At 58.7% G+C, this 27477-nt stretch overlaps 1 protein-coding gene across 8 annotated transcripts; it reads left to right on the top strand.

The window, feature by feature from the left end:
• The first annotated feature begins 17 nt into the window (after positions 1–17).
• Positions 18–25822, top strand: FMNL1 (formin like 1). Of its 8 annotated transcripts, XM_008012325.3 has the most exons (27): positions 18–602; positions 8993–9076; positions 10602–10715; positions 11430–11503; positions 11854–11937; positions 12277–12405; positions 13041–13058; positions 14578–14686; positions 15756–15832; positions 16020–16113; positions 17128–17202; positions 17519–17629; positions 19055–19204; positions 19693–19794; positions 19948–20200; positions 20412–20696; positions 20885–21009; positions 21670–21872; positions 22318–22552; positions 22703–22771; positions 23336–23416; positions 23496–23625; positions 23770–23933; positions 24149–24250; positions 24395–24490; positions 24727–24847; positions 25390–25822. In XM_008012325.3, the coding sequence occupies exons 1-27, from the start codon at positions 474–476 to the stop codon at positions 25491–25493; spliced, it is 3318 nt and encodes a 1105-aa protein (XP_008010516.1). In that variant the 5' UTR covers positions 18–473; the 3' UTR covers positions 25494–25822. The 8 variants fall into 8 exon arrangements, 7 of the variants coding, with proteins under 7 accessions (XP_008010516.1, XP_072861316.1, XP_072861313.1 ...); XM_073005215.1 differs by lacking the exon at positions 13041–13058; XM_073005212.1 differs by having other exon boundaries at positions 10602–10685; positions 24727–25502.
• Positions 25823–27477: the final 1655 nt, after the last annotated feature.

Raw genomic sequence — 27477 nt, 5'->3', positions numbered from 1 at the left:
CTCGGCAGACCCCTCCCCGCCCGCCATGGCTGCGGGGGTCCCCGGGCCGGCGCCCGGCGCTCGCCCCCTCCCTCCAGCCCGCCCCCCTGGGGCTGGGTGCGCAGCGGCGGCGGCGAACTGCGGTTTGCGCGCACGGGGAGCTACAGCAGAAGTTCGAAAATCGCCGAGGGGGGAGCCAGCGCCGCAGCTTCCTGCCCCCGGCCCAGCCCTCTGGCCCTGGCGGCCTGCAGCCTGACTTCCTCCCCCAACCCTGCAGCTCGCCGCCCGGTCCCTCGGACGGGGCCGCCCCGATGGGACGCCGCGCCCCGGCCCCTGCGCGCCGCTGAGCCGAGCGCCCCCCGCCGCCGAGACCCCCGCCGCCGCCGCCAGCCGCTGCCCCCTCGCCCCCGCCTGGGCCGGGAGCCTTGTCCCCGTCCCCCGGAAAGCTGGATTTCCGAGGCTGGAGGCGCCTGGCCGGCTGGGTGGGGACCACCATGGGCAACGCGGCCGGCAGCACCGAGCAGCCCGCCGGCCCCGCCGCGCCGCCCCCGAAGCAGCCCGCGCCTCCTAAGCAGCCGATGCCCGCGGCCGGAGAGCTGGAGGAGAGGTTCAACCGCGCCCTGGTGAGTGCGACCCGGAGGCGCGTCGGGCGCGGCCGGGGGGCGGCAGGGGCGCGGCAGGGGCTGGGCGCGCGTCCCCGCCCCCGGGGACTCAGGTGCCGCTTGGAGATCCCCGGTCCGGCAGCTGCCCGCTCCAGGGGGTGGGAGCGACAGTGGCCTTTTTTTCAGAGTGACTTAGCACTGTCCCCCCAAAAGTTTCTTCAGTAATCGCCCGATCTCCCTCCTTAAGACACCTCCACCCCAGCTGGGTTTAAAGGTCTAAACAAGTATGTCCTGTGAGGAAGTTGGGAGCGGGGCACGCACAGGGGTCCCGGGTCGCCCCCTTCCCCACTGCACGCAGGCCCAGCGCCGAGGCGCCGGTCTGGGGCATCTGCTTTTCTGTGTCTGGGGTCAAAGATGAAAGGGTTACAACCTCCCGGGATCGGGAGACCTGCTGGAGGTGTTGGGTCCTGATTTGTTGGGCGCCTGGGCTGCGGGGAATCGGGTTATGGACTCATGGCCCGGAGCTATCTGTGTTTCTCCCCCGCCATATGTCAGAGCCAGGGTGCCTGTGGCTCTTATCTTGGGGCATCCCTTCCAAGCCACTGAAGGGAGTAAGATGAGTGAGGGTAGGGTCAGGACGGGTGGGTCGCCCGGGGGAGGGGTGGAGCAAAATCTGGAACCACTCCCCACTGTCGCCTACCTGGGGAACTGACGGGGGGGGGGGCGGGGGGGCGCTGGGGAATAGGCCTCTGGGGAGGGAACCGTCAGCTCAGGCCGAGCCTTGAAACAGTCAACATGTTCAGTGGGGTGGGGGTTCCAGAGAAGACTCAGGGGTCCCCAAGACCCTGCATGAGGCAGAAGTAGGGAGGGGAAGAGCTGCTCACTCTCCCTCCCCCCACCCCCCGCCCCCATGCCCTGGCCCTGGCTCCCTCCTCTAACTAATTGCCTGGTGGCCTGCCTGCTGTCAGCCTTCCCTTGCTGGACGCTGGGTGACAGGCAAATGAGGCTGTGCCTTCTCCCAGATGCATTTCCCAGTCTGTGCAGACAGCCCTGCAGGTCTGAGGGTGGGGGTTCAACGGAGGCACAGGCCACAGAGGGTGCTGGCTCAGTTGGTAGCCCTCCATCTCCTTGACATCATTTCCCCTCTCCTGGCCAGTCATTGGGCTGTCTAGATCCTCAGCTTGGCCCCAGAGGGTCGCCTCCTAACAGTTCCTGAAAATGTTGGCTTCTCTCTCCTCCCAAGAGAAGGCTGGGGGGAGTTTGGAGGAGCTATGGGGTGGCGAGGGATCCATCCTTGTGAAGACACCTTGCTTAATTAGAGGAGGGCAGGGACACTGAGGGATGCTTCACACCAGGTGGGTGCCTGACTTCTCCATCTCTCCACCTGCCCTGCTCCCTGCTCCCCAAGCACAGGACTTCACAAAGCTGAGCTGAGCAGATGGGGGAGGGGGGAGAATGAGGAGACACAGTCTCTGGGGGCCATCTGGGGAGCCTGTGTTGGTGGTGGGTCCTTGGACCCCTGCCAACCTGGTTGGAGGGACATGGGTCTGTCTTTCCCCCAAGTGTGTGTCTATGGGCCTCTTGGGGTGAGGTCCTCACCCCAATCTTCTGTTTAGCACGCTGATGGGGAGGAGCCCTGTGAATAATTCTGACCAGGGGAAAATCCACAAGTCAAATGGTGAGGTTCTGATGTGTATGTAAGACTTGTTTGCCCTGCTTGGATTTGTGGCTGTAACTGATTGGCAGAGTCTGACACTAAATGCCACTGGGAGTCCCTGAGTACCGGGATGTGGAGTGGGGACACCCACAGGTGGGCCAGAGAGGGTGTGCTGGTGGAGAAAGTGGAGGTGACTAGCAGAAATTTAGAGTAGCAGCACCCACCAGGGCTTACCCCCTACTGGGTGCCCAGGAACCCCAGTGTGTTTATACCTTCTTCCTGAGGTGGCTCAGCCTGTCTTTTATCCTGTGTGGGCAGGTTAAACCCAATCTAAGGACACTTGGCTAAGACCCTGGTTCCTCTCATTCCCCACCAGCAGGGGCATGAGGCTTGCCCCAGGGTAACAGCCTTGACCTCTGCCTGAGGCTGCCCAGGGCTAAAGAGTTGGTTCAACCCTCAGGTCTGGCAGTGGGTATCTCAGAGTGGGTCACAATCTGAACCCCCACCCTAACCACCATGGCCAGAGCTGAGTCCTGTCCGCGGTCAGTGTCTAAGAGGAGAAGAACCTTAGATTCCTGAGGGGTGGGCCCACTGCCATCAGTGATCCCCACTCTCCATGGGAGAAGCACAGTCCTGCCCTCAGGGATTTGGTCCAGCAGCCCCAGGGAACCTCTTCCTTCCCATTTTGTCCCTAGTGGGGCGTAGGATCCTGAGACCCTAAACTCTCCTTCCTCTCCTGGCTGTGGGACCTCTCTTGTGGGTGAGGGATGTCCCCACTTACAGCCAGACAGGAGGTGCAGGGAGCCCTTCTCCCATGCAAGGGTGGGTGGTGGGGGGCTACCTTTCCAAGAAAGCTGTGAAAGAAAGGGGTGCCCCTTGCTTAAAATGGGGGTGGAGAGAAAGAGCAGGTTGAGCCAGGGTTTCCGGCTGCTGCCTTAGCAACAGCAGAGGAGCGATGGCTGCCCAGCCCCACCGGCCTGCTGCGATGGTGGGAACACCAGCCGGCGGGGCGCCAAGCTCTCGCCTCTCCCACGCCCATGCCCAAGGCTGGGTGTCTTCCAGCCCTTTCATGCCTTCCCCTGGGAGGCATGCAGGGTCAGGGACGGGGATGACAAGGCGACCTTTCCAGGCGTGCCAGAAGAGCCACGCTTACACCTGGGCCTGGGATATCCCTGATCTGCCGGGCAGGGAGAATCCCATAACCTTGGGGCAGAGGGATCAAGGGAAGGTGTCAGGGGTGGTGTGCGTGAGGCCAAGAGCCATGCTGGCACAGTAGCAGTGGAGAGGCATTTGCCTGATGGGTGTTTAGCTTGTGCCCAGGGGCCGGGGTGCCTGGCCAGGCTGTGTGGGCAGGTCAGGATGGCCCCATGTTGGGTTTGGGCCTGGAATCCTGCTTGCAGCTGGGGCTCTTCCCTTCTGGGGCTGGCAGTAAAGGGCAGGAGGGACTGCAACTGAGGCACTGGCCCCCTGGCCACTCCCACCTCCGGGACGGGGCAGATGAAGTGTGGGGACACAGAGCCATGGGGTCGCTCAGGCCTTATGCTTCCCATTTGCAGGGCAGAGGATGTCGGGGGCTGCGGCCATGTGGTCTGATGTTGGGCTAGGCAGAGGAGAGGGGTGACAATCCCAGCAGGCAGGGCTGGCGCACATTAACCTTGGAAAGCCACGGATGTGGTGGGCATGACTCACAGTGACATCTGGGGCTGACAGGCAGAGAGCTGGGTGAGATGGGCAGGAGCAGGTGCTCTCGGGGCCATCTCTGCCTTTTTCCTGGGAACACGGAGCCCTGGAAGGTGGCTTGGGTGGCCTTTGAGGGGGCAAGGGTTACTTATGGGAAAGGCAGGGGCGTTTCCTGAGCTTTGGGGTCATGATGTTTGGGGGCTGAGATTCATTTTTTTCATTACCTGCATGACCATGAACAAGTTACTTAACCTCTCTGAGCTGTAGTTTTCCTCATCTGTAAAAAGAGAATAACAATGGCATCTGCTGGCCTCCTAGGATTGTCGAGAGGGTGAAATAGAGGACTTCGAACAGTGTCTGGCACGGAGCAGATGCTCAGTAGCTGCCCTCCACTGTGAGGAAGGGGATAAAGCTGGAGCTGATCTGGTCTTCTTCATCTCAGGGCCCATTCAGCAGAGGGAGCCCAGACCCTGCCTCTCCCCTCCCTCCACCTCCACTACCAAGAGCACCCAAGGTTGCTGTGCACTCCCCAGGAGCCCCAGATCCTTAGCTAGTGAGGGCCAGGCAACCTCCCCACCGTTATGCAGGTCACCAGCAGTGGGGCCCAGACTGAAAACTGCCTGGTGGCCGGAAACCGCCAGAGGGAGGGCCCACCTCTCCTGGAGGGTGGGGCAGCGGTGGTGCTAACGGTAGCAGTGTGTACATGGGAGGGGGAGGGGAGGCCTCCACTTCCCCCTGAGAGAGGGTGTGCTGGGGGGGGTTCCCCAGTGAGTAAGAGCTCGGTGTGGGCAACAACAGGAAGCGTGGGGCGCTGGGTGGCAGGAAGTGGGGCTGGCTGTTCCTGGTTCCTCAGATGGGGTACGTGGGCCAGGCTGTCTGCAGAAGACCCCTGGGGGCCAGGACCAACATTTCCCATTCCCCGGGTGCTCCTTCTTTGGAGGAAGCTGGGTCTTCCTTGCTAGCTTGCCACCAAGGCCACCCTGGGCAAGCACCTTAACCTCCTCGAGCCTCAGTTTCCCATTTGTGAGATAGGGATTATAACAGTATCTATTTTGTAGGCTTGTTGAGGTTTAAATGAGTTTTGATGTAAAGCGCTTAGAACGGCACTTAGCACGGAATGTTTGGGGATTGAGAGATTAATTCTGAGTTGAAGAAAAGTGTCTGGGGAACATTTGTTACTGTTACTATTGTCAGTGTTGTTTTTCTCCTACCAGCCCGGATGACATAGGTAGTGGCTTCCACCCTGCTTGCCCTTTTCCCAGCTGTGGGGACCCTTGAACTCTGATGGGAGAAACTGTTAGCTCTTTGGGTCCTCATCACCTGATCCTAGGGCTGGGTCTCCTCATAGCTCTCCTGTAAGCCTGGAATTGCTTATAAGAGCTCCAGAAAATCTATATGCCAAAGTTCAAACAAGTGGGTAAAATCAGTTGTGTTTGGAGATGCGCTGAGAGCACTACAACTAAGGCTGAGACCATATAGAGGTGGGCAGGTGGCAGGGAGATGGACGGGGGAGTGGGGGCTGGGGGACAGGCTCAGCTTCTGGGCCCATCGGGCTGAGGAACGCCTGTGGGGCTGGCCTGAGATGGGATTGATGTCCAAGTTCAGGGGTACCCTAGGGCTTGAAGGGCTAGGCCATAGGGAGAGATGGGCAGGTGGATTGGGACATAGGCTCCACTCAAACTGAAAGTGAAACCCTAGGGTGTGGCTGCATCCAGATGTGGACGCGGCCCCTTCAGCCTCCTGGGACACTGTCTCAGAAGTCAGCACTGGTGTGGGGGAGGTGGGGGAAGGGCTCTTAGCAGGGTCTTTTGGGGGCTGGCCTTAGGTGAGCAGATGCTGGGGGTCCCCTCTCACACCCAGGGCAGGGAGGGAGGAGAATGGTCCCCACACATTCTAATAGAAAGATATGGGGAATCAGTTCCTTTTCTCGGCCAACCCTAAAAGATGAATCCTGTCTCTTTCCTCATCTGACCCAAAGCACTAAAGGCAGCAGGGAAAGTAGGCTGAAGGCTAGTTAAGGTTTGGCCAAAGCCTTGGAGACAAGCCCGTGTTTCTGGATGTTTTCACAAACTTCTGCTCACTCTACCATCCCCCACCCTGGAGTCTTCCATGGACCCCTGCCCCTCCACCACTCCTGCCTCTGTGAAGTGCTTGCTTCTTCATATTGTTAGACCACTGAAGAGCTTTGTTAAATCCAAACTCAGCTTCTCACTGAGTGTTCCAGGAGCTCCGTGAGTGTGAGGCTCCGGGGAGGGAGTGCGCCCATTTTATGGAGGAGGAAGCTGAGGTCCAAAGGGGCAAAGAAGCTGTAGGGCTAGCTGGGCCCAGAGGCTGGGTCTTTGGAAGCCAGCTCTGGGTCCTCCATGTGGCAGCTCATAGCTGTCCCTCCCCACGCCCCTCAGGAGGCAGGTATCCTGCCCACCTGGACTGCCAGCCCCTCCCCTCCTACTTGAGCACTGTTAGCCAACTCTCCGTGTGTCCCCCAGCCCCCATCCCAGCTGCTTGCTGAAGGCCCTGGTCTGGGGGTCTGTTCCTGTTTTCAGGATGGCCTCACCCCACCCCGAGTGAGTGGCATCTGATGGCCCCTCTCCTACTCCCTGGAGTGCCCAGCTCCTCGGTGGGCACAGCCACAGCTGAGGAGCAGCTGCTAATTAGTGTTCGGCGCTGTCAGAGCTATTTTTGATTTCTGAGGCTAAATTTAGCCCGTCTGGCAGGCTGGCATGTGGGCCTGGGGGCCTGAGAAGGCCCAGGTGGGGAAGGGGCATGGGCGCCCTGCCCTCCACCACTGTTCAGACAGGTGCTGCAGGCCCCAGCAGAGGCTTCCCCTCCACAGTAACAACCAGGGGGCTCTCCTGGGGGAGTGGACCCGGGTGGTGGCTCAGAGTCAGCTCCAGGCTCAAAGCCAGCCCAGCTCTACTCTTACTGGCTTCATAACCTTGGGCAGGTCACTAAACTAATCTGTGCCTGCACCTGTGAGATGGGAATGTTAACGGTGCCAGTGATGGCAGTGAGGGTGGAAGGCGGTCATCGGCACGCAGGGCTCGGAGCAGTGCCTTGCACAGTAGGCATTCTGGCGGAGCTGGCTACCTGACTGTTGGGGATGTCATTATGACTAGTTACTGCCTCTAGAAGTGCTGCTGGGGCCATTCCAGAACCAAAAAAGTCCCTGGGTGGGTGAGGGCCTGGGAGGATTCATGTGGGGAAGCGGCTGTCCCCTCTGTGACTCCATGCTGGGCTCAGCCGTCCCCTCACTCCCTGGCCGCCATCTCCGTCTTTTGTGCCCGCCATGGCTCCAGTTTCCCTGGCACTGCTGGCCCTGTCTCCCCTCTTTGTCCCTTTCTTCCACCTTGCTCCCACCTTGGCCCTGCCCCACCCTTTATCCCTGTGGGGTGGGGGTGACAGAGAGAGATCATCAGCAAGATGGATCAGAGAGAGAGACAGACAGATGGACAGAGACAGAGAGACAGAGAATGACCCTGCCTCCTTGGTACTCCTGGGCGATCTCCCCCTGCCCACCCCCCCCCCCCCCACCGCCCTGCCCCTGTGGTAGCTGGAGCTGTCCTGGCCCTTGGAGGGCAGGGGGGAGGGCGGCCGATGAGACAGCAGTGGTTTCCTCAATCCAGGCTCACTTTCGCAATGGGGGAGAGGATGACGTACTCCCACCCCCCCCAGCTGCTGGGGGCGGGGGGCCTGGTGGAGGGGCAGTTTCACCTCTCCAGTGGGGCCTGGCCGGAAAGCTTAAGCAATGGAGGCTGAGCGCACCCAGCTTCCTGTTGTCTGGGCCTGACCCGAGACAGTGATTTTGGGGGTAAGGTCTGGCTGGATCCCCAGAACGAGGCCCGGCACCCTGGAGAGGAAGCTGGCTGGGGAGCCTCAGGTGGGTGTGGCTCCCTGAGTGCTCCAGCTGTGGCCTCTCCTCAGCGCCACATGACTGAGGGTGTGGAGCGTGAACCACCATGGCTGGCAACAGGAGCCCTCAGGGGCTCCCACATCCCAGATGGAGACCCTTATTCAACTCAGAGCTCCTTGAGGGCAGGAATTGTCTGTTTGGGCTAGACATATAGAAGGCTCTCAATAACCTGGGGTTTACGAAATTGCAGGGAAGTGGCCTCATCTTTTGGGTCTGTGAGGGAGACAAGCCAAGTCCGGGGGTCCAGAAAGCCCCTGGTGCTATTGACACCTGGTTGATTCTGCAGCCCTGGGCTGGCTGTAACCTGCTCTGTGGTGGCAGAGGCACCACACCCTTGTTGTCTGTGGCCAGGGGAGGAGGAGGACCTACGCGGAGCTCTGTTGACCTTTCTCAGCTCCTGGGGGAGTCCCAGCTGGGCGGCCCACACCACAGACCCAGGGCATTGACTCTTCTCCCCAGTGCTGTGGTGGAGTGACCTTCCCCCCAAATCTCCCCACCCCTGAAGCTGTGATCTGGAACTCCCTGCCTGCTGACATGGCTGCCGTCAGCTCCCCCAGACCTCTCCCTCCTTTCTCAGCTTTCTCCCCGAGATGGGAGGGGGCTGGAGAGGGATGAGGAGAAGGCTACTGTCCACCCTCCTTGCAGGAGGTTTTCTGGCATTCGTGAGGCACTGGTGCCCTAGGCCTGGTCTGTACACACGTGGGATCTGGTGGCACGTGGAAGTGGGACACTGGCAATAGGCCACACTTCGGCCTGACTGGTGATGGCTCCCCTGTTAGTTTCCCACCAGAATAGGGGAAAAGATGATGCCCCAACAGGGAAACTGGAGCCCAGAAGTGTCTCAGGTCCCCAGAGAGGTAGGCTGACAACCCACGCACCTGTCTCCACACCAGGCAGGCCAGGGAGGCGGTGTGGGGGGTGACACAGCGCAGGCAGACTCAAATTCAAATCCTGCTGTCCCTTCTAGCTGGTGTGCCCCGGGAAAGGTGCTCTGTCTCTCTTGGCTTTCTCTTTGGATAACACTACTTGTCTCCTAGGGTCAGAGGATTCGGGGGGTGATGTACCTCCTGGGAGCCAAGTGGGTTCCCCCAAATGCCCATTCTCCTCTCCCCACTTGTTGGGGCCCCAGGCTCAGGGGTCTTACTTTGTCCTCCCTCTACCCAGAACTGCATGAACTTGCCCCCGGACAAAGTCCAGCTGCTGAGCCAGTATGACAACGAGAAGAAGTGGGAGCTCATCTGTGATCAGGTAGGTGCCAGCACTGCCCAGGTACCCCTTCCCTCCCACTGTCAGCACCCAGCCCTGACCAGGCTGGGGCTATGGGGAGAGGGGCACAGCCATACTGCCCATAGGACCAAGACTCTGCTCAGTGGCCAATGTAGCACCTGGGGAGGGTACTGGGGTCTGCAGGACTCCCGAATCCCCTTCTCTTGAACTCCCCAAAAGAACTTGTGAGTCATGAGCAGGGCCGGGTCAGCTTCAGAGGAGCTGGCAGGGCTGGTTCAGGGGCACTGGCTGGGGCAGATGGGGCCTTGTCACTGTCACTGTCCTCCTTCTGAGCTTCCTGAGAAACCTCTCTGGACTGGGGAAGGGAGAGGGCAACCCTGGGGTTGGACATCTTCATCTGACCCCATGGGAGGGAGGGGGGAAGGGGCGGGAATTCCTGCCCTTTTACCTTGGGTCCAGAGGAGCTGCAGTCCACCAGCAACTCCCCAAGGCCAGCCACTTTGGACCCCTGCTTTGGTGCTCCATCCAGGCGCCTGGGCTCACGGGTCACTCAGCTGCCCCCGCCTCTCCAGCTTCAAGGGCTGTGGTCAGCCATGGGCAGACCCTCTCCCAGCGCCAGGCTGGGTGGGGCTCGGCTACTGCAGGGACTCTGTGAAGGAGGGAGCTGCAGAGGCTGGGGGTGGGGAGGGAGCTGAGAGCCTCCCCTGGGAGCCAAGGCTGGGCCTTCGCCTCCTGCTAATGAAGCAGATGGCCTGGGCTGGCTGGGCAGCAGTCCAGGGGTAAGGGCTGGGCAGTGGGAAGAGGGTGGGGAGCTGCCCCTGGAGGCTCTGGGGCTGTGGTAGGGGACCCCTCGGAGCAGCTCAGCCTGGCATCTCAGAGGTTGGGGGCTCAAAGGGCTGGAAGAAGTGAAAGTCTGAGGGGTGGCTTGGTGAATCTGAGGGGTTTGGGTTGGAAGGGTGGGGGCCCCTCTGGGGAGGGGGTCTTTGCCGTGGTCCCTGCCTCTTTGTGTCAGTGGCCGCTGGAGCCTGCAGTGGGGTGGGGGAGTTAGGAATTGCATCGCTGAGCACAGGAGAGGAGCACACAGGATCCTGCCAACGCAGGACTAACCCTGCATAGTCCACCCCAAAGTTGTGTCAGGGCTGTGGCCTGGGAGGCCATCTGGGAAGGGCAGACTAGGCCTAGGCTGGGGGTCTTTAAAGTGGCCCGATGCTAGCTGGGCGTGGTGGTGCACACCTGTAGTCTCAGCTACCTGGGAGGCTGAGGTAGGAGGATTGCTTGAGCTGGGGAGTAGGAGGCTGCAGTGAACTATGATGGTGCCACAGCACTCCAGCCTGGATCACAGGGCAAGAAAAGAGAAAGATAACATAAAAGCAAAGAAAGTGGCTTGGTGGACTGTTTGGGTTTATACCTTTGGTATTTCAGAGGCGTCTTAAGAAAGCCTGGGACCTCAGATCAGAGCTGAGAATGGAACATTGGGACGAGAACTGGTCATTTGCCCTGGGGTAGCTCTGGTTGGTTTTCTGTACACCCCATTCCATCTCCCCAGGAGCGGTTTCAAGTCAAGAACCCCCCTGCAGCCTACATCCAGAAGCTGAAGAGTTATGTGGATACTGGTGGGGTCAGCCGAAAGGTAGCAGCTGATTGGATGTCCAACCTGGGGGTACATGTCTCCCCTCTTTACTCTGTCCCTTTCCCCGACCTTTTCCAAGCTCTGGACAGCTGGAGTAACTGTGTGTACAGACTTTTCTATGTGCATGTGTGAGTGCATGTATGAGTATGTGTGTGTGTGTTCGTGTGTGTCTGTGTATTTATAGGGGACTAAGAGTGCCCTGGGCGTGCCCTTTAGACATTCCCCTGTGCATCCTGTGTGTGCTTACATGGACACATTTTGTGTACTTATACTGTGTGTATACATATGTGCAGCCCATATGTCCATACGTAGGTGTGTATGTATACTATGTGTGTATTTTGTCCACTTATGGATGTGTGTGTGTGTGCACCCTTGAGTCCGTATACAGGAGAGAGAATGTGTGTGTGTCCATGTAGGGATGTGTGGATATCCTATGTTTATATTTAGAGTGCATGTATATGGATGTTCATGTGCTGTGTGTGTGCACGCACACCCTGCCTCTTTGAGTGTGTGCATGTATCAGGGGTGTGTGCACCCTGTGTGTCTGTGTATGGGGGAGCACACGCAGCCTGTGAGTTCTTATTCTGCTAGGCAGGTGTGTGGAGGTGGTGGGGGAGGCTGAGCATGAAAGGCCACTTGTGCCAGTCGGAGGAGGGTGGGCGCTGCTGCCTGCTGCCTCAGGACTTGGTGGGCCTGTGGGAGGCTGGGCTCCACCCACCAGCCTTCCCTGTTCTCGGTCCCCAGTTTAAGAGGCGAGTTCAGGAGTCCACGCAGGTGCTACGGGAGCTGGAGACCTCCCTGAGGACAAACCACATTGGGTGAGTGAGGGCTCAGATCTTCCTCTCTGGGACTAGGAAGGCTCTGCTTCCAGGCAACCCCTGGAGCTTCCCCTTCCTACTCCCCCGGCCCCCCACACAGGGCTGTGCTTGTGGACCACCTCCTGGGGGTGTCCAGGACAGCTTCCCCTCCCTCTCCTGCCCATGCTCTGACTGGCACCTTGAGGCATGGCTGGGCTATGGGACCCACCGAAGTCTCCCAGAATCCCCTGGTATCATTGGGTCTTTGGGGGTTGAAAGGGCACGCCAGGGGCCCTTGCTGTCCCTGTTCTGTGCCCATCTGGGGCAGGACCTCCTTCCTCGCTGGAGCTCAGGCAGCCCTGTGCCCACAGGTGGGTGCAGGAGTTCCTCAACGAAGAGAACCGCGGCCTGGATGTGCTCCTCGAGTACCTGGCCTTTGCCCAGTGCTCTGTCACGTAAGCCTCCTGCCCCTAGGCCTCATGCCACTCCTCAGAGCTTTGACCCCCGTCTCCCTGCGTCTCACCCACTCCCCTGGCCAGTTCCAAGCCGGGCAGCCCGAGTCTACCCTGGAACCCTGCATTTGGCCTTGAGCGATGCCCCTTCCAGAAGCCTTTCCCTGACAGGGAGGGGTGGCCTCTCTTCCACCACAATGTTCAGCACAGTGCCAAGAACACAGCCTCCTCCTCCTGCTCCTTAGTCTCACCTGCAGGTCTGTCTCTCCTTGCGTTTCTTCTGCCCCCTCTTAAGTGGTCCTTGCAGTGTTGGCCTCCAGCCCCATTGCATCCTGTCCCCAGGTATGACATGGAGAGCACAGACAACGGGGCTTCCAACTCAGAGAAAAACAAGCCCCTGGAGCAGTCGGTGGAAGACCTCAGCAAGGGTCCGCCCTCCTCTGTGCCCAAAAGCCGCCACCTGACCATCAAGTATGTGGGCCACAAGGTGGGGTCGTGGGAGAACAGAATTCAGCCCCCACACTGCTGCATCTAGCCAGCCTACCCAGGGCCCTTGGGGTTGGTGAGAGGGGTAGCCAAGCATTAGGGGTCAGAGTAAGGGACTCATACAGAGTTTGGGACACCAGTATGTTAAGAAGCCATCAGGGGTGGGGCTGGGTGCCGTGGCTCATGCCTATAATCCCAGCACTTTGGGAGGCTGAGGTGGGCAGATCATTTGAGGACAGGAGTTTGAGACCAGCCTGGCTAACATGATGAAACCCCATCTCTACTAAAATACAAAAATTATCTGGGTGTGGTGGCGCACACCTGTAATCCCAGCTACCCAGGAGGCTGAGGTGGGAGAATCGCTGAAGCCCAGGGGATGAAGGATGCAGTGAGCCGAGATTGCATCACTGCACTCCAGCCTGGGTGATGGAGTGAGACCCTGTCTAAAAAAAAAAAAAAAAAAAAAAAAAAAAAGTAAAGAAAAAGAAAAAAGAAGCCATCAGGGTTGGGCACCTAGAAGTTGGAGTCTGGATGGGTCTGGGATAAGAAGGGAGCTTCTGGGTTGGTGGGACCCCTCTTGTATGCATCTAATCCCCTGTTTTCTCCCATGCGGCCTCCAGGTGTCCCCCTTCTCCCCGGTACGTAGCCACCTAGGGGCAGGTGCATGCCTGGCTGACTCCTTCCCAGGGTGGTGGCGGGGTAGGGTGAGGTATTCAACTGATGTCCCTGGGTTCAGTACTGTGGCTGGGTGCCTCCATCCTAACACAGGCATCTTGCTGGGAGGCAGGAAGCAGGCAGTAGATTGACCCTAGAGCATCTTGTGGATCCCCAGCTTCCTACTTTGGGTCTAGGGGATTGATTGCATATTAAGCCTCAAACTTTCACAATATGTTATTTGTCCATTCATGCAATTATGCATTCAACAAACATTTATTTTTTAGTACTTAGTATGTATGAGATGTGTGGCAGGTACCCAGGAGACAGGTCACTCTGCCCTCAGGGACCCACAGTCTAAGTGGGGGACAATTTAGTGTGACAGGCTGTCATGGAAATGTGCCTGGGAGCTCTGAGAAGGGAGGTGGCCACCACTTGGGGCATCAGGAAGGCTTCCCAGAAAAGGTGACACTGGCACTATGTCTCACAGACAGATACAGGCTTTATAGGCAGCCATGGGAACAGGGAAGGGCATTCCAGGCAGAAGGAACAGCATGAACAAAAACTCTGACATATTAGCACAATGACGGGAAAGGGTGATGTGGCAGGAGGGGGTGAAGGTGGGGCCTCCCGCTGTTACTGGGAATGTGATAGAATCGTCAGGGAGACTGACATGTGGAAGTCCGGGTCGGCAGTTCTGCAACAATGAAAACATCACACATTTGTTGGCGAAGAATAAGGGAGTACAGTCATATAGCACTTACTATGTGCCAGGCACTGTTCTAAGCCCATTTCATAGTCCCAACAACTCTGACAGGAAGCTACTATTATTAGCATTCCTATTCTAGAAGCGAGGAAAGTGAGGGACAGGGAGATTAAGTGACTCGTCTAGTAAATGATGAGCTGGGATGCTCCTGAACCCTGGCGGCGTGAATTCAGATCCGCCTCTCACATTGGAAGATGAGCCCAAGTGACCATGAGCGCCACCTTGTGGTGATCCTTCCCATGTTTCTTCCTTCTGTAGGCTCTCGCCCTACCAAGCCCCTGGGAAGTGTCTTTGCTTCCCGTGACCCCCATCCTCCAAGCATGCCAGACCCCAGGTCTAGCTTCCGTGTCCCTGCTCCTCCAAGCATGCCAGACCCCAGGTGTAGCTTCCGTGACCCCCATCCTCCAAGCATGCCAGACCCCAGGTCTAGCTTCCGTGTCCCCCATCCTCCAAGCATGCCAGACCCCAGGTCTAGCTTCCGTGTCCCCCATCCTCCAAGCATGCCAGACTCCAGGTCTAGCTTCCGTGTCCCTGCTCCTCCAAGCATGCCAGACCCCAGGTCTAAGGACTGAGGAAGCCTGCCTCCCCTCAGCCAGCCTCTTTGGTTGGGTAGACGGGATGTAGTGCCGTCAGGTTCCATATGTACCTCCTCTTACCCCAGAGGCCATCTGAGTGGTGGGGGAACAGGAAGCTGGGGCTCACTCTGACCCCTGCTGCCTCCTCCACACCCCACCCAGGCTGACCCCCGCCCACAGCAGGAAGGCCCTGCGGAATTCCCGCATCGTTAGCCAGAAGGACGACGTCCACGTCTGCATTATGTGCCTGCGTGCCATCATGAACTACCAGGTCAGCCGGGGGGTGTGGGACTGGGGGACTAGAGAGCCCAGCCTGTCCTCACAGGGGGCTACACAAGCTGCCAAGGCTCTGGGATCCACTGTCCCTTTACCCGGTGCTGTGCTGGGGAACTTGTGCATCTGGGCTGTTGGCTCGGACTTTTAAGGCTGATGCATCTTGAGGGGAAGCCCATGTTTTTGCTGCCTCTGTCAGGTTCTCTGAGTACCCCTGCCCATGGCTGGGACATGAAGGAGCCTCACATAGGGACAGGGCACACCTATCAAGAAGGGCTGGACAGAGGGCCAGGGGAGAACAGTCTCAGGTCAATTCATTTGGAGGTCTGATGGGTGAAGCCGGGCCCTCCAGCCAGCCTTTAAGACAGCTTCACGGTGTCCAAGGTGCGTGATGCTGGCTTTTGGAAACACAAAGGTATTTTAAAAAGAGGCCAGGAGCAGTGGCTCATGTCTGTAATCCCAGCACTTTGGGAGGCCAAAGCGGGAGGATTGCTTGAACCCAGGAATTCGAGATTAGCCTGGGCAACATACCGAAACCCCATCTCTATGAAAATAAAAAAATAAAAAATAAATAAAAAGAGGCCAGATGTGGTGGCTCATGTCTGCAATCCCAGCACTTCGGGAGGTCGAGGCGGGCAGATCACCTGAGGTCAGGAGTTTGAGAACAGCCTGGCCAATATGGCGAAACCCTGTCTCTACTGAAAAAAATACAAAAAAAATTAGCTGGGGGTGTGGCAGGTGCCTGTAATCCCACCTACATGGGAAGCTGAGGCAGGAGAATCACTTGAACCTGGGAGGCAGAGGTTGTGGTGAGCTGAGATGGCACCACTGCACTCCAGCCTGGGTGACAGAGGGAAACTCCATCTTGAAAAAAAAAAAAAAAAAAAGAGAGAGAGAGAGAAACAAGGCCAGGTTTTGGTGGCCACAGAAGAAGTTGCAGTTGGATATGAAGAACTTCCTAAACTCGAGGGCAGTTAAAGATCAGTGTGGCGTGGCACTGACTCTGCTGGGGTGCCTGAAGTCCTGGGGTCCCTTCCTGGAGACACTGACTTCTCCTCTCTCCCCAGTCTGGCTTCAGCCTTGTCATGAACCACCCAGCCTGTGTCAATGAGATTGCTCTGAGCCTCAACAACAAGAACCCCAGGTGAGGTCCAGGCCCCAAACCTTTCCCATATCTAGAATCTTCTCCTACTTAGCCCCTTGCTTACTCTGTCCTCCAGGTCTCAGAGGCTCATTCCACACCCGCTATGCTCCTCCTAGCCAGGCCTGTGCCCACCCTTGCTGCGGGTCCTGCCTGTTCTTAAGGGACAACCTGCCCCTTCTCTCTCTAGAACCAAGGCTCTGGTGCTGGAGCTGCTGGCGGCCGTGTGCTTGGTGCGGGGAGGACATGACATCATCCTTGCAGCCTTTGACAACTTCAAGGAGGTACCAGAGTCCCTCACCCAAACATACACTTCCCCCTATGGTGTTGCTTGGAGTCTTGTTGTTGGCAGCTCTGGCCTTTGGTGGAGGCAGCTGGGGACACTGGGTGGGCATTTGGGGAACACCCAAAAGTTGAAGTTGAGCCACATCACTGGCTTGACAATCTGGGATGGGGAAGTTCTGAATGGAAGGTGCAGGGTCAGGTAAAGGCACCACCTGGGTGGGGGCAGGGACGACTACAGGGACCTGCTGAACCTCTGACTCAGCCTTGCCAGATTCAAACTAGCCTTGGTTCATACCTTCAGGAGTTGTGGACTCTGGCTAACAGGCTTGCAAGAAGTAGATGTGTGGGGATGCATAAGATGCAGAAGATATCTTCATTCATTCATTCGTTTAATGAATATTTATTGAGTGCCTAGTATGTGTCAGGAACAGGGCACCTGGGGCACATCAGTGAACAAAGGAAACCAGACAGGAAAGGACAGAAGCGATGTAATAAATGAGCAAATTACATAGTATGTTAGGAAATGATAAATGCTGTGAGAAAAAAGCCAGCAATGTTGCAGAGGGAGGGGGACAACATACCGAAACCCCATCTCTATGAAAATAAAAAAATAAAAAATAAATAAAGAGAGGCCAGGTGTGGTGGCTCATGTCTGTAATCCCAGCACCCTGGTTGCAGGGTGGTCAGGGAAGGCCTCACTGAGAAGTGAGATTTGAGCAAAGCTGTGAAGGAAGCAAGGTACTTGGTGTGGAAGTGAGGGCTCTCCAGGGAGTTGGAACAGTAAGTGCAAAGGCCCTGGGGTGGAAATGTGCCAGGATGCCAGTGTGGCTGGAGTGGAAAAAAGTGAGGAGGAGTGGGAGATTGAGAGAGAGTGGAGGTTTTGAGCAGAAGAGTGACGTGGCTCAACTTCGAATTAACTGGAAAGGAGCCTGTTGAAGCACAGGTGTGGCAGCCAGAAGGTAGCTTAGGACGTGTGTCACTGGGCCTCAGTGAGAGCCATTCCCTTTACCCAGGTGTGTGGGGAGCAGCACCGCTTTGAAAAGCTGATGGAATATTTCCGGAATGAGGACAGCAACATCGACTTCATGGTGAGCTGAGGAGCCCAGCAGCCTGAGGCCTGGGCCAGGCCCTCTTGGGTGCACGCAGTAGCTAGGGTCCTGGGTGCTGGGCAATGGGCTCTGCCCCAGCAAAGCATAAAGACTGAGCGGTCAGTAGGGGAAGGGTGGATGTTGGCAGGGGGCTGGATTGAGGGAACATGGAGGTGAAATGTTGGGCAGGCCAAGGCTGGGAGTTAGTGGAGTGAGAACTGTGGAGAAGGAGGGAGGCTTGGGGTAAGTGGAGGTGGAAGGCACTGAGCAACGCCACCTAGAGGATCATAGATCTGCCCATGTCCCTGGCTCCCAGGTGGCCTGCATGCAGTTCATCAACATTGTGGTACACTCGGTGGAGAACATGAACTTCCGTGTCTTCCTGCAATATGAGTTCACCCACTTGGGCCTGGACCTGTACTTGGAGGTAAGCCCTGTACTGCCCCCCAGACTTAACTGCCTGCCCACTGCAGAGTATGGCTGAGTGGTTAGCGGCACGGGTGCTGGGGTCAGGCAGACCTGGGTTTAAATCCTGGCCCTGCCATTTCCTGCCATGTGACCTTGGATAGGTCTCTTCATCTCTCTGAGTATCAGTTTTGCCATCTGTCAAATCGGAGAATCATAGAAGATAATCTTGACTCTAAATGCATAGACCAGTGCCTGGCACATACCAGGCCCCCAGTCTGTGGAATTATTTTTGCAGGCACCAGAATAGGTCAAGGTGGCCCAGGGTCTGGCTGTGGGAACACCAGCCTCAGTCAGGTGCTCTGACTCCAGGACGTAACGGGGAATCCAGAGATACAGGGTGGAAGCAGGAGTTGGCTCATGCTGGATGGGCCCAGGACATGGAGGAGTTCCTTGCCCTGGGGAAGGTGGGCAGAGCAGCTTGGTGCTTCCTGGCCCAGCCTGAGCAGAGAAGCTGCAGCTCCTTCTCTGCTTCTTTTAGGAGGTTTCCTGGAGGAGCGGGGCTTTCGGGGTTGGATTTTTGAAAGCCAGGATTAAGAAAAAGTAGAGAGCAGACTGGCAGGGGGTCTATCCATACAATGGAATATTATTCAGCTACAAGAAGGAATGAAGTATTGACACATGCTACAACATGGGTGAGCCTTGCAAACATGCTAGGTGTAAGAAGCCAGACACAAAAGGTCACACACTCTATGATTGCTGCTTCTTTTTTTTTTTTTTTTTTTTTTTTGAGACGGAGTCTTGCTCTGTCGCCCAGGCTAGAGTGCAGTGACACGATCTTGGCTCACTGCAATCTCCACCTCCCAGGTTCAAGTGATTTTCCAGTCTCCCGAGTAGCTGGGATTACAGGCACCTGCCACCATACCTGGTTAATTTTTGTATTTTTGGTAGAGACAGGGGTTTCACCATGTTGGCCAGGTTGGTCTTGAACTCCTGACCTTAGGTGATCCGCCTGCCTCAGCCTCCCACAGTGCTGGGATTACAGGTGTGAGCCACCTCACCCGGCTTTCTATGATTGCTTCATATGAAATGTCCAGAATGGGTAAATCCATAAAGATGGGAAGTAGATTAGTGGTTGCCAGGGACTGGGGGAGGAGAGAATGGCAAGTTACTGCTGACGCCTATGGGGTTTCTTTTTGGGCTGATGACAATGTTCTGGAATTAGATAATGGTGATGGTTGCACAACCTTGTGGCTATACTAAGAATGACTGAATTGTATACTTTAAAATGGATTTTATGATATGTGAATTATATCTTAAAAAATAAAGAAAAAGTAGGCTAGGGCTCAGGCCCCTTCCTCTGGGTGGCAGTGGTGGTGGGGGATTTGGAAAGACTCCCTCCACACGCACACCAGGCCTCACCCTGCTCCTTCCATCTGGGGGACAGAGGCTTCGGCTTACCGAGAGTGACAAGCTGCAGGTGCAGATCCAGGCATACCTGGACAATGTTTTTGATGTGGGGGCACTACTGGAGGACACAGAGACCAAGAACGCTGTGCTGGAGCACATGGAGGAACTGCAGGAGCAGGTGGCGCTGGTGAGAGTGGGTCCTGACCCCAGCCTGGCACATCACAGGCCCACAGGGCACACGCAGGCATGGGCACTGGGCAGCAGACAGTGTTCTAGTTGTGCATTGGACGTGCTTCCTGCCTGGCCCCAAAGCCTGGCCTGAATCCAAAGCCTGAATCTGTTGGGTGTCTTTCTCAATGAGTGTGGGTGAGTGCCCTCACTGACAGGCCCCTCCTCTACCCAGGCTCAGTCCCCAGATGAACTGAACTGGGTGCCTGGGGCCCCTCCCAGCTCAGTCTCCTCCTCTCCCTCCACCTCCCGCATCACTGGTACCTTGGTTTCCTCTCCTTATTTGCTTGGGTTCGAGTGCCAGGCTCGGCCCACCCTTGGCACCTGGGCTGAGCGGATCTGGGAGCCTCCCCCAGTCTTCTAGGCAGGCATGCCTGATGCCGCCCCCTCACCGGCGGTGCCAGTGCCGGGCTGCGGGTCGGGGCTCACCATGTGCCGGTGCTACAGCTGACAGAGCGGCTTCGGGACGCGGAGAACGAATCCATGGCCAAGATTGCAGAACTGGAAAAACAGCTAAGCCAGGCGCGCAAGGAGTTGGAGACCCTGCGGGTGAGAGCCTGGGGCGGGTGGTGGGCCGGGCACCCAAGAACAGGCCAGCTGCGGCTTCTAGGCTTGACATCTCCCTCCACCCCGGGAAGAGGATGGGGATTTGGTGCCAAGGAGCCTGCTGGTGGGCACTGACCCCTCCCGTGGGGTTCGCAGGAGCGCTTCAGCGAATCGACCGCCATGGGCGCCTCCAGGCGTCCCCCCGAGCCTGAGAAAGCACCTCCCGCTGCCCCGACGCGGCCCTCGGCCCTGGAGCTGAAGGTGGAGGAGCTGGAGGAGAAGGGGTTAATCCGTATCCTGCGGGGGCCGGGGGATGCTGTCTCCATCGAGATCCTCCCCGTCGCTGTGGCAACTCCAAGCGGCGGTGATGCTCCGACTCCGGGGGTGCCGACCGGCTCCCCCAGCCCAGGTGCGCAGGAGCTTCAGGCTGGCGGGGATGCGGGGCATGGTCTGGAGGGGAGCCCAGGGGCATCTGTGGCGGGCAGAGTTGGGCGAGGGAGGTTTGGATTGTAGGCTCGGCTCAGGTAGGAGCGCATGCGTAGAGCCGGGAGGCGGAGAGGAGCCCACCCAAGCCAAGGAGCTGACTCGCACCTCCCCCCGCCCCGCCCTCGCTGGCTCAGATCTCGCACCTGCAGCGGAGCCGGCTCCCGGAGCAGCGCCGCCGCCGCCGCCCCCACTGCCTGGCCTCCCCTCCCCGCAGGAAGCCCCGCCTTCGGCGCCCCCACAGGCCCCGCCTCTCCCTGGCAGCCCGGAGCCCCCGCCGGCACCGCCGCTGCCCGGAGACCTTCCGCCCCCACCCCCGCCACCGCCACCACCTCCGGGCACTGACGGGCCGGTGCCTCCGCCGCCGCCTCCGGGAGGTCCTCCTGATGCCTTAGGAAGACGCGACTCAGAATTGGGCCCAGGTAAGTGGAGTGGACCACCTTGGGCCCGGGGCTTGGGGAAGATGGAGGGAGGGACCTGGGCCTCAGTGTCCTCCAGTCTTCTGCCTAGGGGCTCCTGCTGCCTCCTGGCTGGCCCATCAGCCCTCCCTGGGCCCAGGTTCCCTCCAGTATCCCCAGTGCTCACCACTCCTCCCAAACCCCCGTCCCAGGAGTGAAGGCCAAGAAGCCCATCCAGACCAAGTTCCGAATGCCCCTCTTGAACTGGGTGGCACTGAAACCCAGCCAGATCACCGGCACCGTCTTCACAGAGCTCAATGATGAGAAGGTGCTGCAGGTGAGTGGCCCTGCCTGGCTCCGAATAGGGGCACTGGAGTAAGAGGGGAGTTGCCTGGATCAGGCTGGGCACTGGGGGTAGTCGTTTTCTCCAAGTCATTTCACAGATGAGCTGGGGGAGGCCCAGGGATGGGCATTAAGCCAGACTGGACCCATACCTCTAACAGGCAGAATCCTGCCTTCCCAAATGCCTTCCCCTCCATCCCTGCAGAGGGGTGCATCCCCCCCATCCCACTCCTTCTGCCTCCAGGCCTCTTTCCTCCCACTTTCCCACAGGCAGCCAAGGCTTCAGCCCTCCTGATTCCACTTCCAGTTTTCCAAAAGGATGTGTTCTCTTGCCTGTAGGCCATTGTTGCCATTGTTCCATTCTGTTCCCTCTGCTGGAATGTCCTTTCCTTTCTCCTTTTTACCACTGGCCAGTTCAGCTCTTCCTTTAGCTGTCCTGGCCCCAAGTCTGGGTGCCCCCCGTTAGGCGGCCCTCCTCCTCCAGGCTCCCTGTGCTTCCCCTGTGCCTCCCATCAGGGCCTGTGGTCAGGCTGGGTTACTGGTTCTTTGCTGGTGGCCTGGTCAGGGCCAGATGGGTAGCTCTAGCACTGTGCTCAGCCAGGAGAGTGCCAGACCCCGCCCCACCCAGCCCCACCTCCTCACCCTGTACCCTCAGGAGCTGGACATGAGTGACTTTGAGGAACAGTTCAAGACCAAGTCCCAAGGCCCCAGCCTGGACCTCAGCACTCTCAAGAGTAAGGCAGCCCAGAAGGCCCCCAGCAAGGCAACACTCATTGAGGCCAACCGGGCCAAGAACTTGGCCATCACCCTGCGGAAGGGCAACCTGGGGGCTGAGCGCATCTGCCAAGCCATTGAGGCGTGAGTGTCCCTGCCCCGGACTTGTGGGCAGTCTGGCCCCTCTGCTAGGCTGGGGTTGTCAGGCAGATCCTAGTAAAAGAGCCTCAATGGTGAACTCTTTCATCAAGCTTCATACCAACCTGGTCCAGGAACCTTGTCCCCATTTTAAGGTGGAGAAAACTGAGTCCATGCCTAAATTAGGATGTCCCACTTCCTCCCTGCCTCTTTGCCTAGCTGTGAGCACCCAGGCTATGGGATTTACAGCTGGGCATCTTCCACTGATGTATGATGGGGACCCCGGCTCTGAGGTTCCCAGTTTCTCTGGATTCCTACTTCTTGCTCTCTGAAGCTGTTGGCAAATAGAAAATACTGAAATTCATTTATTCAATCAAGGCAGGGGTAGCCCTGCTCCCAGGGACTGGTGGGTATGGATGATGCCCACTCTCCCCTCTCCTCCCTCCCACAGGTACGACCTGCAGGCTCTGGGCCTGGACTTCCTGGAGCTGCTGATGCGCTTCCTGCCTACAGAGTATGAGCGCAGCCTCATCGCCCGCTTTGAGCGGGAGCAGCGGCCGATGGAGGAGCTGTCAGAAGAGGACCGCTTCATGCTACACTTCAGCCGCATCCCGCGCCTGCCGGAGCGCATGACCACACTCACCTTCCTGGGCAACTTCCCAGACACAGCCCAGCTGCTCATGCCGGTGTGGGCGGAGCGGGCAGGGCGGTGTGGCTTGGGTGGGGATGGGCAGAAGGCACCTCCCAGCCTGGGCTGCAGCAGGGAATCTGGGAGTACTTGAGCCTCCAGATGGAGGAGGCCCCAACTTACCTTACCTCCCCTATCCTACCCCTAGCAACTGAATGCCATCATTGCAGCCTCAATGTCCATCAAGTCCTCTGACAAACTCCGCCAGATCCTGGAGGTGAGGGGCCAGGAGGTGGGGCCCACCCTTGCCTGTTCTGGATAGTGTGAGAGGGAGACCCAGGCCCTGCCCACCTGCAATGCAACAAAGATAACATTCCCACTTCTCATGTACATGCTGAGAAGGACAGATCTAAGGGGGGTGGTGAATGGGAAGGGGTACAGCAGCCGTGTCTGTAGCAGCTCACCTGGGACCCTGCCGGAGGGCTCAGTCCCCTTTAGCGTTGCTCTGTGAGCAATGTCACCTGCTCAGTGGAGGGCCCAGGAACCAGTAGAAATGGCTGGTGGAAAGGCAGTGACCACACAGCCTAGGAGGGGATGCTGGCAACAAGTTTTGGGTTGGACTAGCAGAGGACAAAATTGGGTGTGCCCATGGTGTTAACTCTGCACATGTGTGAGACCTGTGTGTACACACGTACATGTGCTGTGAATCTGAGGGCCCTGTACAGTAGGGGCTGAGTGCGTGGGGCCTGCTCCTTGCCACCTCTTCTCCTCCTTGTGCAATATATTTAAGCAGTGTCCTCAGCCCTGGCATTCTGCTGAGCCTTTCCCCTGCCTCTCCCAGATTGTCCTGGCCTTCGGCAACTACATGAACAGTAGCAAGCGTGGGGCAGCTTATGGCTTCAGGCTCCAGAGCCTGGATGCGGTGAGGAGGGGACCCTGGCTTGGGGGCTGGGGCTGGGGACTGGCTGGTGGCCTGTGGCTTACAACAGGTCCTTGTGCAGCTGTTGGAGATGAAGTCGACTGACCGTAAGCAGACGCTGCTGCACTATCTGGTGAAGGTCATTGCAGAGAAGTACCCGCAACTCACAGGCTTCCACAGCGACCTGCACTTCCTGGACAAGGCAGGCTCAGGTAGGGGGTATATAAGTCCTTGGGTGCGGGGAGGGGCCGTGGGCTGGGGTAGGTTGGGAGAAAGCTAGGTGGCCACAGGATATAATTGGTGGGAGGACTGCCTCTCCGATTCACTGACCTGATACTGCCCCATCCCTGGCCCAGTGTCCCTGGACAGTGTCCTGGCAGACGTGCGCTCCCTGCAGCGAGGCCTAGAGTTGACACAGAGGGAGTTTGTGCGGCAGGATGACTGCGTGGTGCTCAAGGAGTTCCTGAGGGCCAACTCGCCCACCATGGACAAGCTGCTGGCAGACAGCAAGACGGCTCAGGTGTGCCAGGGCTGGCCTCACCTGGAGGTGGGGGATGTAGGAGCACTAGGTAGCCCAGCCTGGAGGGGTGTGGCTGTAGCTGGGACCCCTTGGGGGGATGCAGCAGGAACGAGGGGCCACCCTGCCTGGGAGAAGCTGAGATCAGGTGGCCAGTGTCCTGGGGGGCACAGGCTGTGAGAGGTCTAAGCTGGGGGGCTGACAGGCTGTGCCCGCAGGAGGCCTTTGAGTCCGTGGTGGAATACTTCGGAGAGAACCCCAAGACTACATCCCCAGGCCTGTTCTTCTCCCTCTTTAGCCGCTTCGTTAAGGCCTACAAGGTATTCGGGACTGGGGCAGGCTGGGAACCCTGTAGGGCACTGAAGCCTTTCCACTGGGCAGCGGAAGGGTGGGACTGCTTCTGTTTAGGGGGTGGGTAGGGCAGTAGGGAGGGCCACCCTCATGGAGACTGCCTTGGCCCGCAGAAAGCTGAGCAGGAGGTGGAACAGTGGAAAAAAGAAGCCGCTGCCCAGGAGGCAGGCGTTGATACCCTGGGCAAAGGGGAGCCCCCAGCACACAAGGTAGGCCGCTGCTCCTGGGCTTGGTACTGGGCTGCAGGGATGCATGGCATCTCATCACCCTCTGGTGTCACCCCCACACCCTCACTGTTACGGACGGACCCTGCCCCAGGAGCCTGGGATGCGAAAGTGTTCTTTCTGCTCAAGCCAGCTGTCCTTGCTGTGGGGGACCAGGCAGATATTCCAGGGTTTTGGTGGTGGGGAGGCCTCCTGGAGCTGGAGCTATAAATTCCCCCTAGTCACCGCCAAAGGCCCGGCGGGCACAGATGGACCTAATCTCTGAGCTGAAACGGAAGCAGCAGAAGGAGCCACTCATTTATGAGAGCGACCGTGACGGGGCCATTGAAGACATCATCACAGGTAAGGGCTTGGCCAGGCCTTGGTCTTATTCTCAGTCTATCCTTCTACGCTGTCTTCTGACCCAGTCCCCTACCCTCTGGGGGACTGGCTGCCGCACTGCTTCTTGCTACCTTTTCTGTTTTTCTTTCCTTTTTCCTTTCTCTACTCTCCTTCACCCGCCCCACCCCCACTCAGTGATCAAGACGGTGCCCTTCACGGCCCGTACCGGCAAGCGGACATCCCGGCTCCTCTGTGAGGCCAGCCTGGGAGAAGAGATGCCCCTCTAGCCCCTCAGGTACCCAGATGACCTGGCCTCCGATCCCACACTGCCCACAACCCCCGGGACCCTTGGGGGAACTGAGGCATGCTGCCTTCTCCTGGGCCAGTGGATGGCTGGGATGTGATTTGGCGTTGGGGGCGGGGGCGGGTCTGGCATACATAAACAGTACCCCTGCCGTGTGCACACAATCTGAGTCCTTAGGAGGCTATGGTTGTGCCCTGGAGCCATGCTCCCAGCTGTGGGCAGACTCCTGAAGGGTAAATGTGTCTCTTTCGGCTGCCAGATCTGCGGAACCAGCCCTACATCCGCGCAGACACAGGCCGCCGCAGTGCCCGCCGGCGTCCCCCAGGCCCCCCACTGCAGGTCACGTCCGACCTCTCGCTGTAGCCGCTATTTCTGCAGGTGGATTCTGCAAGGGTGTGGGGCCGTGGACAGGCTGAGGCTCAAGGAAGGTGGTCCTCAGCTCGGCTGGCCGGGCAGCCCCTCCTCCGCTGTGGCCCGCCTCAAACGGGCTGGTGCATCCTCTTCTTGCCACAGAGGGCAAATGCTGCTTGCAGCACCCACCCCAAAGCCCCCTCCAAATAGCCATACTTAGCCTCAGCAGGAGCCTGGCCTGTAACTTATAAAGTGCACCTCGCCCCCGCAAGCCCCAGCCCCGAGGACCGTCCATGGACCTTATTTTTATACGAGATTAATAAAGATGTTTGCAAAAGATACGCGTTGGCTCAGTGCTCGCCGCAGCCTGTTTCGCTCAGCAAATGCTTACTTGTACAAGCTTTTCATAGCAGGCCTCTGCAAACTAAAGGGCGCCTGGGAGAAAGGCTGCTTCTTTACTAGAGTTGGCGGCGAAGGAGCCCGGTTTGAGGGGACGGAGGCTCTCGTTGCTGGCCCGGGATCCCTGCGGAAGGCCGGAGGGGGCCAGCGCAAGGGCGAGCGGGCAGCTGGGGTCAGACCCGCCCGGCCAGCCCCGCAGCAGTTCTCCTTCCGGCTGCCCCGCCCCATTTGCGCCAGTCCTGCCGCCTACCTGGGCATCTGGTCCCTTTTCCTTTCGCCTTCCCCAGTGCGTAGTGACGCCATGAGTGACCTCGCCTTACATCTCCGCGTGTGCCGCCTCCGTCTCCCCCTGCTGGGGCCCCATTTCTTCCGGGCCTGCCCACGCTCCTCGCCTGCCTCTCCCCTCCGCCAGCCGGTATTGCCCCATCTGTCTGTCCCGCCTCCGCGCACCTGTCCCGCCCCTCACTGCGTATCCCTCCCCCGCCCGCCGGCTCTCACCTAGGCCGAGCCACGCCCCGGGTTGGGCGGGAACTTGGGGCCGCCGGGCTAGTAGGGCTGGCTCAGGCGGAAGCCGGGGCCCGCGGCTGGGCTTCGTGTCCTGCGTTCTGGGAGCGCCGACCCCTCCAGGTTAGGAATCTGAGACTAGGGGTTGCGCGCACCTAGGGTGGGTGCCCGGGAGGAGGTAGAGGAGGAGACGATTCTCAGAGCGGGTCCTGGGGGTAGGAGGCGAGGGCGGGGGTTGTGAGTGGCTGGGAGTGCGGGTACCCGCGCACCCCGCCCCGTCGGGGACTCACCTACTTCGTGCAGTCTGTGCAGCGAGCGCGCCAGCTCCTAGTTGGAGAGGCCGCTGATGCGCGCCGCGTGGCAGAAGGTGAGGCCCGCGTGGAGCGCCCCCCAACCCCCGCAGCCTGGGCTGAGCCCCAGAGCCCACTGCTTCTTGAAGTAGTAGCTTGGAGAAGAGAGGCGGGGAGGCCGCCTCAGACACCCCCAGCCCCAGACCTCTCTGTCTCACAGGTGCGGAAGCCAAAGCAGGGCCGGGAGCCACTGCTTTGTCCTGGGGCGACTTGGGGCCCAGGAAACAGACCCAGAATTCAAGGCTCCCGTCTCTAGGGCAGGAACATCAGGGGTCCCGTGGAGCTGGTATGGTTGTGCCCACCTCATCACCTCCTGTGCCAACTTGGAGGGCACAAAGCCCCGGCCCAGCAGCTTGAACAGCATTTCCAAGAACAGGGTCTGCAGTCCCTGGGGGTCACAGACCTGGCTGTTTGTCCCCCGGCTTGGGGACAAAAAAGGTGAAGGAGCGTGAGGAGGGGGCTCCCCCTAGGCCAGGCCCACCCCTCCTTCACCAGCCTTGCCCCTCACCCATGCACTGAGCCGAGCGGTGGTTGTCATTGAAGACACCCAGGAAGTCACTGAAGCTTACGGTTCCAACACCTGGGGAGAGAGGAGAGGGGGCGCTGTGGGTGCCTGCCCCTGCAGAAGGCCTGCCTTACAGATGCCTGCTGGCAGTTCCAGGTGTTAGAGAATCTAGTCCTGCCTCTAGCCAAGGGCAGACCCTAGTTTGAATGGGGGAGAAATGACCCATGCCTTGGGGGTT

This window comes from Chlorocebus sabaeus, chromosome 16, assembly GCF_047675955.1.
Source record: "Chlorocebus sabaeus isolate Y175 chromosome 16, mChlSab1.0.hap1, whole genome shotgun sequence".
In the NCBI taxonomy this organism is placed as follows: Eukaryota; Metazoa; Chordata; class Mammalia; order Primates; family Cercopithecidae; genus Chlorocebus; species Chlorocebus sabaeus.
The sequence above is the reverse complement of the archived record's forward strand: the minus strand, read 5'-3'. Positions and strand labels throughout refer to the sequence as shown.